General features: G+C 34.3%; 1 protein-coding gene across 1 annotated transcript; it reads left to right on the top strand.

The window, feature by feature from the left end:
* The first annotated feature begins 2,263 nt into the window (after positions 1 to 2,263).
* Positions 2,264 to 11,641, top strand: LOC136801215 (uncharacterized). Its single transcript, XM_067057849.1, has 5 exons — positions 2,264 to 2,422; positions 4,731 to 4,933; positions 6,386 to 6,872; positions 8,189 to 8,420; positions 9,126 to 11,641. The coding sequence occupies exons 1-5, from the start codon at positions 2,294 to 2,296 to the stop codon at positions 11,570 to 11,572; spliced, it is 3,498 nt and encodes a 1,165-aa protein (XP_066913950.1). The 5' UTR covers positions 2,264 to 2,293; the 3' UTR covers positions 11,573 to 11,641.
* Positions 11,642 to 12,145: the final 504 nt, after the last annotated feature.

Genomic DNA, 12,145 nt, shown 5'->3' with positions numbered 1-12,145 from the left:
TGATGTAACTGCCATGTGAGGGGAATTGGGTAGTCAGTTCAAGGTGCTGACGGGATGCTTACTTAAAGCATCTATAGTTGCGAGAATGGGCTCCCAGAGCCTCCTGTTACTCAACCATAATAGAATAGATAATGCTATTTTTAGGTATCACGCCAACTGGGTAAGCGCCATTGTTTCTCGGTACCCTTATATTGTCTTCAATACCTTTTAAAAGATGAAAGTATTTGCAACAAAACTTTTTTTAATTGCTAGAGGAAGAATCCTTCTTCCGTGGATTGATTTCTGACAAGGAAAGATCTTATTTCTTGACATAAAAGGCTGTTAAAGTAAAAAGTAGAAATAATAAAACTTTTGCAAAAATTAGCATTTCTTTAAGCACTGTTACAAAGTTGTGCACCCTAACTGCTATGGTGGATTCTTATTCCTAATTTTTTCTCTACACTACAAGCCACTAAAACCTCCAAACCTCTTTTTCTCTGAAGCGCTATAGATTTTGTTGAATTAGTATTCAAAGTCGAAATTTCCGCCAACTGGGTACCGTACTCTAGGAAACTTTACTGAAGGGGGCATAAGGCTAGGAACTATTAAGATATGGGCAAAAAAAGCCTTGACATCAGCGAGGGAACCATGTTGGCCACCTCTCCTGAAAATTTCAGATCAAAACAAAAAAGGAATAAATTCTTGTAACTCGATAAAAATTGGAAGAAACTGTTTCTGATCCTAAAGTGCTATTTCTTGGTAAAAGCTGTGCAATTCATGTTTGGATTTCTAGAAAGCTTACCCTTTCATTGTCAATATATTTTTTATTGGAAAGTAATTGCTTCATGGAATAAAAAGATATAGTCAAATCTTTTAGAGTCATTTTTCAAAAAAAAATTGCCTAAATCTATTTTGTATTTTGCCATTTTACCCTACGCCAATTGAATTTAATTGCGGTTCAAACTTAACTTCGAACATAGATGTAATTGAACATAATCCAAGCTCAATCGAATGTAGTTGACAATAAATCGAACCGCTCGAAACATTATTTGAACGCTATCAAACACAATCGAATATTACCCAGGAATTAGCCTATACCCCCTTTTTTTTGCAGAAAATCTAAACTTGCTCTATGCTCTACCTGATCAAAGAGTACAAAATGATAGAAAATGTATGCAGTCAAGAGTCAATAAGTTCACAATATAAAAATATAACTAGCATTGTTTAATAACATGATACACTTTTTGACTTTGATGATACATATTTTTACTTGGAATAAGATTACGTGATCATTTGTATTTGATTGAAATTGATCAAAATTTCAACCCCCTTTCTTATTTGATCACATTTCCATTCCATCCTCCTAGTTTTTTAGGCAAATCTTGGTACCCCCAACCCTACAAAGGCCCCCAAAGAATTTGGGTTTCCCCTATTAAAAAGGGGGTGCAATCTATGATCTCCTGCTGGTTATCCCGGGGAAAATATCGGAAAGATTCCAAGAAAGTTACAAGAATCTTAGTGCAGTGCGGGAATGAGAATCTTATACAAAATAACAGCAGTCGAATTGGACGGATGCAAGTCTTTTAAATATTGATATACTCCAGCAGATATAGGATTCATGATGCTCATGGATTTGCATGAGATTCCAGCATCAGGATGAACTTGTTTCAAGACTATGTAGATGTTCTAGTGAAACTGGTTGTGAAGTGGAGGCCCGGGGGAGGGGGGGTACTTAGGCAAAATGGGTGTCAGGTATGTGCGAGCCATAAGGGTACCTTTTCTCATTCCTCAAAAGTCCCTCAAAGGGGTACAAATTCAAAAGTTAGTCTCTGAAAGGGTCCCAAAATCACGAAAATCAAAAATTTCTCTCTCAAAGGGTCATGATTTCCAAAAGTTTTGACCAAAAATTGGTGAAAATCAAACCAAGATTTGGATAAAATGGACCAAAATTTAGGAAAAAGTCTCTCAAAGGGTCCCAAAATCACCAAAATTTTGTCTCTCAAAGGGCTGATTTTCGATTTTCGGCTCGGACATACCCGTCACCTCGCAAACCTAGTACCCCCCCCCCCCGGGAGTGGAAATTCAATTTTGTATTTGCTCACTCAAGGTATGCTAATGCATAAGCCGTAATATCATTAGAACATTTTTTTTCTTAAATATACCAAAATTATTATTATTTGACCAAAGAAAACAATTATTAAAAAAAAAAATAAACAAAAGGGTAAATAATAGATGATTAATTTTGTGTAACTTTTATGAAAAATGAAGATACTTTCTATTTAGACTAGAATTAAAACAATAGAGCATTTTAGCAATGGAAAGTACTTCAGAGAGCGACAATGACAGTGACTATGTGGCTAATTACAACCCTGAGGAAGATGACTCAGATGATGACAATACTGGAAGTGAGACGGAAGAGGATGATGAAAATTGTTGTCCTTACGTAAGTTGTCATATTTGGTCGATTGACCTGAATTGACTTCAATTGAACAATTTAATCATTTCAGCCAAATCCTTTGCCTTTTGAGATGTTGTAACTGTTATATCGTGCATCTTAAATTACACCAACCCAGCTTTCAGTGCGTTTTCCAGATTATACCATGATCCTTTTCTCTTTTCAGTCATAGATTAAAAGAAAGTGAAAGCCACGTGTATTCACCTTCTGTACTCTCCTCTCTCTCTCTTTTTCATCACTTGAATCAATATAGGGGAATTGTTTACAGAAAGAAAATTCTTTCTCACAATAGAGCACCGTTTTTTTTGCTTCGTACATTACGGTCCGCAAAACATATTGTTAGCCAATTCTTTTATTTGCTTTAAGAAAGAAATTCCTATTGATTATGATTGTTAAAACTGCGAGCAAAAATATTTCTTGTGCATTGTTTACTTTCACTCTCTGTCTATTGTAAGATTATATTCACAAGGTAGCTTCCATTATCAACATTATGTAAGTTAGTTTTTTTCATTATTTAACAGTCGTATTATTCGTAATTCCGCTGCTTACTTATTTCTTTTTTGTTGCATAAATTTGTCATGGTAAACAAAAGTGAGAAAAGATTATGCCATTGTTTTAGAATTATGTTATATAATTTAAGTTTTATGATAATTATTAGGAATAATCAGCATACTTTATGCATGGATCGCGCATCGTGAATCGTAAATTGTTAGATCGTGCATCTTAAATTACACCAACCCCTGAAAGCTTCTTTAAATATAATTTGTATAATTTTACATAAATGATGTTTTTAAAAATAATTGAATTTCAGTGAATGAAAGTTTGTAAATGGCCTAAATATTTTATCATGATTAGCATAATTACGCATGAATTGACATATTTTATGCACGGATCGCGAATCTTGCATCGTAAATCGTTAGATCGTGCATCTTAAATTACACCAACCCCTAAAATCAACTTCCCAAGAAAAAGATCTACAATGGAGACGGAACCCACCTAGATCCACGCACCACCAGATAGGCTACCTTAAGGGAAGAAATTTTTGCGAGAAGAAATTTTCGCGAATTTAATTTCGCGAATCAGAGTTTCAAAATGGCAAATTTCGCGGAATTTAATTTCACGATTGAGAAAAAGTTATCAACTTAGATTAACTTTTAAGCTTCACGGAGTTGTTTATATTTGTTTATATTTGATAAAAAATACACGTTATAATGCTTAAAAATGAATTATGTCCATCTTTTTTGGTAACACCTGGTCAAAAACAACGAAATAAAAGAAGAAGAAAAAAAATCGAATTTTGCGGAAATTAATTTCGCGATTTAACAATTTTGGTGTGTTTCGCAGAATTTAATTTCGCGAATTACGCCCCAATTCGCGAAATTAATTTCCGCGAAAATTTCTTCCGCGAATATTTCTTCTCGCGAAAATTTCTTCGTTTAAGGTATTATGCCGGAAATTTTGTTGGACCTCAAACACTGACCCATTTACATGTGCAGAATTATTTTTACTTTAGCTTATAAACAAGGCCTTAAAAATCGGGGTCAAGCTGGAGTTTTTACAAGTTCTTTGATGACTCTGTTGGTCGTTAAATGTTGAGACAAATGATTTTATTACTTTTTCTAAAGAACGCATCATCCCTATTGTTTAAAAATAACCAATCAGTTAAGCATCTTGTAAAAACTCCAAGTCATCCCAAAAAGCGAAAGTGGTGTCTCGGGAATTGAATGACAAAATTTGGTTGGTTGATATTCTGGCTGCTGCACTTTCGCAATCAGTCATTGTGTCATTTTAAGTTTTCAAGTTTAAATTAATTGTCTTGGGAACTTGAACTTGATTCAGGTAACTCTCATCATTGTTGCAAATACATCCTGTAGATGGCTGATGTTGTTTTTCCTGAAAGTTTTATTTCCTAGTGTGACTAACTGAATGAAAAGAAAAGAATTAATGCACACTGATGAAAATTATGCATTGATATGTCTTTGTTTTAATGCTGGAGTTTTTAATTATTCAACATGACATCCTGGTTAGCAAAAGGTCTATAAAGTTACAGTTTAACCAAAGTAATTTGTCAAGAAGCCGAAATATACAAGTATTACAGCAATACAATAAGAAAAACTTTTGGGATAATCAAAGAAACTTTCAAAACCTAGGACTTTGTACAAAATATGGTCAAAATTCACTCATTCTCCCGAAAAATTCTTTGCCAGATTCAAAAACAGTGAGATTTTTTGAAAATGCCACAATTGTTCCTAGGAGTCTTTTTGCTTAAATTTTTAATTCTTTTTACATTTTATAGCTAATAAATTTTCATGACACAATGTGCTCAATCGTACCACAGCCCATAACGTTTGCAACAGATGGTGTTTTAGAACGTCCTCCACTACCAGGCCTTTATATCAAAGATGTTGGTGATATTTCGTTACCATTATGTGAATCACAAGCCAAAGAAATTATTGAAATGGTTAAGGATAATTCTGACGATCCTTCTGTTGAAGAAAGGTATGATATTTTTAATGAAATAAAGAAAAAGTTTTTGCTAGCTCTGCGTTTGAGCTGGTCTGAGCTGAATTTGAAAATGCAATGGCAGGTTTCAGTTTACTAGACAAGCAACCTGCACTCTTGTTTTGTTAATACTGACGTCAGCTTGTAATGTACTGATGTCAGAATATTATTGGATCAGATGTGTATTGCAGCGTGACATTGAGTTTAACATCCAAACAGGAATGACCATTGGGGTGCAAGCTGACTTCTTTAATATTCAATGAAGACGATGGTTGAAAGATAAGACACCCAAACTTTGAAGAGATTTCCTTTTTTATTTGATCGTGCTTTTAAGCCAGCTTCAACATAAAAAGGACTTTTAGTGCGTTCAGCTACAGCTTAACCGGCTTGCGACGCCGGGTACCGGCTAGTAGCTTTATAATGCTTTAAGGACATGAAATCATACAAAAGATGATTACTAGAACAATTAAGTATATGGTACAAACACAGGAGGAGAGCAACATACAAAGGGATACTAAAGCATAGGAGAAATAGGAGAAGACAAATTTGATATTGACCTAATTTACAAATTCATTAAACATTAGTAAATATAACAAAATAAACTGCTTTATAAAGCATTCACATTGAATGACCAGCCCAGCCAACCATTCACCTCACCCACAAGATTTTTGGAGATTATCCTGGATAGCCCACCAATAAACTCTTTTGTTCATCTTTCTTAATTTATTTTTGTTGCTTGGGTTGGCCAAGGCAGATGATTAATTTTACGTACGCTGGTAAGGAATATTCAAGGTGATGGCATCTGAATGAAAAGACATTAATTAGGTTCTTAACAAGTATATTTAAATATGTTAGAAAAGCTGGCTATAATAAGCATAATACCCCAGAACTCTAGGGGTCTACTATCTGAATATGATCAATAGATTTCAGAAATTGATTAGGTAACTTTGTATCATTTTGATAAAAAAAAACTTGTGAAAATAAGAAAATGTGACAAAACTCAAAATTCACAAAATGTTAGCTCAAAAATGCATCCTTGTGAAACTACTTTGTTATTTTAGCCTTAAATCAGTTGAAACAATTTCTAATCACATTTTCAAAATCAATGGTACATCCTCTTTCTGTTCTTTTAAAATTATACCTATGAATTTCTTTGTTTCCATGGCCGGTAAATCAAAGGAAAGCTGCTTTTTATGGATTTATAAAAGATTTGAAGGTCCATTTAGGTCATACCTGTGATGTTTTCTCTCACTCCATCTATCTTATTACCTTCATGCTCAGACATATCTCCAAATGATGTTGAACCATGGACGTTGATTCCACATTTGGGCTTGAAAACCACAATCTTGCATGTTTAGAATTCTTGATGTTTTAACCACTCAGCCGGACTTTCTCCTGTACTCTCGAAGATCTTTAGTCAAAGGTTACTGAATTTGTTTCTTTCTTTAGGAATTCCTGGGAGATCAAATCAAATCAGCTGGCTTTGGAAAGTGAAAAGTTCGAAATGACCTGGAAGAAAAAGATTATTCAAAAAGTCATTGCCGAATTAGGCTGTAAAGCTTCAGAGGAAGTCACTGTGAGCACTCCAAGAGCTGTTTTGTATGGGAAAGGTGCTTCGATTGACTTGACAAGCGATGATGAGGACAAAGAATCAGTGACACTAATTGTTCAACTACCATCAGTATTCACTGGAAATAACCTCACTATCCACCACGATGAGGATTCAAAAATAATAAAATTTGATGAAAAATACTCAAAATTCGAAATCATATATGGAGCATTTTATTCAAACTGTGAATATGAGCTCTCTACTTTGAAATCTGGCTATCGATTGGTTCTTGTCTACAAGCTTACTTGGAATGATTGTAAAATTCCTCAAAGTCGTATTGATGAAAGCAAAGAGGCTACACAAAAAGTGAAATCTGCATTGTCTCAGGTATCTTTTAATAGTGATATCGATTCTACAAATCTATTCCACTTGTTCACTTTCATTATATAAAGTTAAACATTTCTCTTCATTGGTTCTTAGAAAAACAGCCTTTTTTGACTAACTATTTTTTGATTTGTTTTTAAATAAAATAACTTTTCTATACTTTTTGGACCTACCTGGAGGTCCTATAAATTAACCTCTGTCCGTTCGTCCGTCCGTCCGTTCGTCCGTCCGTCTGTTACCAGCTTTTCTCAGGATTGGCTCATTAGTTTTTTCTGATTTTTGGCACAATGATGCAAAATGGCAATGCCCAAAATGTGACGGAGCCCGATTTTCGAAAAAAAATCATTTCCGGCCAAAAATGCCGGAAATATGCCGGAAAAACCGGTTTTTTGGCATTTTCTCAAGATTTCATCATTAGTTTTTTCTGATTTTTTGCACAAAGATGCGTATTAGCAATGCCCAAAACTTGGCCGAGTCCAATTTTTGAGAAAAAATCTTTTCCGGTCGAAAATGCCGGAAATATGCCGGAAATCGCCGTTTTTGCAGATTTTCATTGGACTTTTTCCTTATATTTCGTTGTTTTTTCATACAAAAACATTTTTAATAGCAATGCCCACTATCAAGCATGTTTCAATTTTCAATAAAATTGATTTTTGAAGCCGGAACTTTTTTAAAAGTCGCCGGAACAACCTATTTTCGCCGGAAAGACAGTATTTCTTAAATTTCTCGAGCTGTCCTTTATATTTTTTTATGAAATTTTGCACACTGACGCAATATGACAATATCTAAAATGTGACGGAGCCCGATTTTCGAAAAACATTTTTTTCCGGCCTAAAATGCCGGAAATATGCCGGACAAACCGGTTTTTTGACATTTCCTCGAATTTTTATTTTTATTTTTTTCTTATTTTTTGCAGAAAGATGCGTATTCGCAATGCTCAAAACATGGCCGTGTTCGATTTTTGAGAAAAAATTTTTTCCGGTTGAAAATTCCAGAAATCGCCGTTTTTGCAGATTTTCATTGGGTTTTTTCCTCATATTTCTATGTTTTTCACACAAAAACATTATCGATAACAATGCTCACCATCAAGCATGATTCAATTGTCAATAAAACTGATTTCGACCAGAACTTTCTATTTATTTTTTCCCTACAACCCTTCCCTCTCCCCCCACCATCAATCAATGATGAATTTCTTGCGTTATGCATTTTCGCTAAACGCTATGTTTTCTGACTGATTTTTTTCATTTTTCTCCTTGCATTGCTATCTAACTTTCATCATCAGGTAGGTTCATTCAGCATCTAGCTTGTTCTTTTTAAAGCTTTACCAGAATCGAGAGAAGTATTTTGGATGGATGTTTGAAGAAAAGTGGGATCCAGATACCATTGAAAGTGGTAGCAAATCGTTGAAAGGAATTGATTGTGCTACTGCTACATATCTAGAGTGGGCAAATAAAGAATTGCCAGAGGATGAACAATTCTCATTTTATTTGGTCACTTATGAAAAACGTGTCACAAAGAAAGGATACAACAAATTTGGCCATTACAGCCTTGGTAAGTAATATATGTGGAGTATTCCTATTTTGAAATAATTCTCCCCCATATTTTGAAAGTCCAAAAGATCTTATCCCAGTCTAAAACAGAAAACGTAAAATGTAAAAGCAGGAAATTTTTAAAACAAAAAAATGAAGGAACTGCTTCGTAATTTTTGTCATTTTTTGTGACTTCATCAGCTTGCTAGTCTAAAACAGATAACAAAGCTATTGAAATATTTTATTTGGGAGTACAGGGATTTTTCTAAGTACTTTGAACTGGGACCGTTTTTGTAAACTTAGATTGAGTTTCTAGTATGCCTGAAAGGGAATTTTTATCAGCAAATGTATATTGATAAAGCTGGGGGTTTGGTTGGTTGGTGTTCAGAGGGCGAAGCCCCCAAAAATATTTTGAATATGTAGATAATATTAGAGATTTTTGTTTGTAAACAACAAACAAGTTTCATTTTGCTAGAAAATGTCTTTTATATTTCGGATTGAGTTTCAAAAACTCAATCTTAGATTGAGTATTTGGCAGGTATACGGACATAAAAAAATGCTTAGAAAAATTCCTGGGAGTAAAACCATAATTTTTGCTTTGATCATTACTACTACTTTATGCGACAATCCATACATTTCCATTGTTCATGAAATTCATCATTCATTATCTGAATTTATTTCTTAAGACATGCACTATTGAATAAATCATAATTGTTTTTAATTTTAGAACACCACCGCGAAGTGTGCGAAGAAATTGATCTTAAAGAAGGAGTTGACATGCAAACAATGATTAAATATCTTGACTTTAGTGGTTTACCAATTGATATAAAAAATGATTTACTCCAATGGCAAAAAGGAAAGGGTTGGTCCGGAGTATGGACCAAACCTCGTCGAAAGACAACAATAGATTGGGGGCAAGCTGTAAGCAAAAGGATTGAAGACCATTGGACTTGTTACACTAGAACTGTTCTTTTAGCTGTCCCAACAAATCGTCGTTTCGAATATTTCTGTTTGTCTAAAAACCCAACGCAATGTGTCCAATTTCTGAAGTACAATGTAGATTCGCAGTCTGAAAATTACAAAAAACTGTTGAAGGAATTACTGGAAAAATTTACAGCTGATGATTTTAACTGTGGTAAGAATACACATTACGAGTTGGCTTATTTGTTTGTCAATACTTGGGATCCAGAAATGTCATTTATCTATATTGACAAAATTATGGCTGGGACAATGAAGCGCTTTAAAACGCTCGTGTACGGTGTTCCTCCCGGATGCGAAGAACCAGTTGCCAAAATTATTCAATCAGTACCCTGGGAAAAGTTCAAAGAGACTTATAAACACATTCTTGAGAATATAGTAGTTAAATGGTATCCAAATGTGATGAAAATTTATGAGCTAACAGGAATTGTTGGGATCATGGACATGCTCATTGAGCAGAGTTTAAAAATGTTCTCAAAAGATCGGTATGCAATTCAACTCATCAGTGGTTCAGATCCAGCAAATCCATATTTCTGGGAAGAAGTCTTTGAGTTTGTTTGCAACAATGATGAGCTTTATGAGACGTGGTTTGAAAAGTTTGCTAACCATAAAGATATCACTTCCAGCCTTTCTTTGATGTCACGGTTCTTCAATGAAATGCATCACAGTGATCGCCCACAATCATCCAAGTCTCGTATTCTGAATCTTTTCATCGATTGCATCAAACAAAGTGACGATTTGGTGACAAGGGATGATCATACACCGCAACATTTTGAGTACGACGAAGATGATGACAAAGCCAGTGTTGGTAAACCTAGACATGGTATATCATTGTTGATTGCTTCTACCATTTATCCTTTGCTTGAGAAATCTGATCCTTACAAAGAAGAGCTAACTTACCTGTGCGACTATCTCATTTCAAGCAACTATTCTGTTATCATCAGCAGAATTTTGATTGGCTTAATTGAAGAAGGTCAACCAGCAAGCCAAACTGGAGGCTTCAAAATGATTTATGGCATGTACATGAGTAGACTAATTGAGACAAATTTGAAAGCTTCACAGATTGAGGAAATAGTCAATATCGCTGAAATTCTGTTGCGTAGTGCAGAATACAATGGGACAAACAAATCTAATTATGAGGCGATATGTAAATCCTTCAAAGAGCCTCATTTACTGTACAAGTTAGCTGTAAATCTTTTTCAATGTTCTCGTGTTCTCGCCGACAAAAAGTCAGATTTTAATGATGTGATCAATTATGCTCTCAAGCTGTTCCTGGAATCTTTGGAAACCAAATCTATGAGCTGTATACACCCACTTTCCGAATTTTTGGTTTTCTTGGTTGAGAATGTGACAGAATTTGAAAATGTCCTCACAAAAATGTTGTCAAATGCGAAAATTATTCCCGAAATTAAAGACTGTTCGTATGATATCGTTTATTCACTTGCCAAGAAGCCACAAAGAACTGGAAATTTCAAGAAGTTGGTCAGTATTGTTATTTCTGCTATTGCTGATTGGCTTGACAGGGGTGGCTTTCCGAATCAATCTTCTTGGTGTTCATTTACTTACGATAAGATTCGTGAACTCATGAAAATGCTCGCTTCAGATAAGTTTTTTACTGATATCCAAGTTGTATTTTTGCAGCAATTTCAAGTTATTGGTCAGGAAAAACTCAAAAAGTCAGTGACTAGCAGAAAAGCTATTTTGGATAAGCTGTTGATTGATTTTCAAAATGAAGAATTTCAAACTAATCTTTTGAAAGCTCGCTTGAAAAACCTGGAGTCGTTGAGGGAAGAAGGATGCCCAAAGTTTTCTTGGAAACAACCGAATGCTGACATAGAAGAACACAATTATCGTATTAGAGAGTTTCTTGGGAGCGATGAAGTTACTTTCATTTATCGAAACCTACACAATATCACAGAAGCAAAAGAATGGATTAAAAGACATGCTGGAGTTCATGAAAATTGCAGTTTTTCTGCGATTGCTAGAGAAGTTGATGGGAAGGTCGAAGTGGTGTTGCAAAAGGGTCAAGAGATATATGAAAAGACAAAGAAAGAGTATTTTGATTTGATTTCTGAGCTTGAAGAGTTAGAAGCAAAGGTGCAAGCTTCATCTTGTGAAAACACATCTAATCTTGATGCTGGTTGTAAAAAACCAAAGAAAGCTCGACTTGCTTTTAAAAGTCAAAAAGAAGAATAGTTTTCATAAACTTGATATATTTTTGTAAATTTTTAAACCTACTGAGTCTGAAATCTGTTCTTGAGTTATATTTTTTTGAGTTAATCTCTTTTGTTGGATTTTCAGCAGAACAAGCAAGAGTGTTTCGATTTTTTTATGAAAAAGCTTGTGTAATAAAATGACTGTTCAGAACTTTTCTTACTTTGGAAATCTCAATTCGAAAATAGGGAGACTATGAATTTAATACTGCTCTGCATAACAAGAATGATGCTAAAGTGTTTGATAATTTTTGTCCATATTTTCTAATTATATTATTCTCATATTTTTACAAGTTAAGTTGTGTAAAATATACTTGAAAATTCTTTAAAAATATCTTGGTTCTATGGCACAAAAATCAATTTTCATCCGTCATTTTAACGACCTATTTATTCCTACTGGTACTCAAGCCAAATACTATTAGCTTTTTATACCATTTATGGACAATGTAACATCTACCAAACAAACAAACATGACGGAGTTAAAGAAATCCATTTTAATTTAGTTTTACTGTAAAGCAGAACTCTACTTTAGCAATTTAGTATTGGATATTAATTG

This window comes from Clytia hemisphaerica, unplaced genomic scaffold, assembly GCF_902728285.1.
Source record: "Clytia hemisphaerica strain Z4C2 unplaced genomic scaffold, Clytia hemisphaerica genome assembly, whole genome shotgun sequence".
NCBI lineage: Eukaryota > Metazoa > Cnidaria > Hydrozoa > Leptothecata > Clytiidae > Clytia > Clytia hemisphaerica.
Note: the sequence above shows the minus strand (reverse complement) of the source record. Positions and strands in the feature narration are given on the sequence as shown.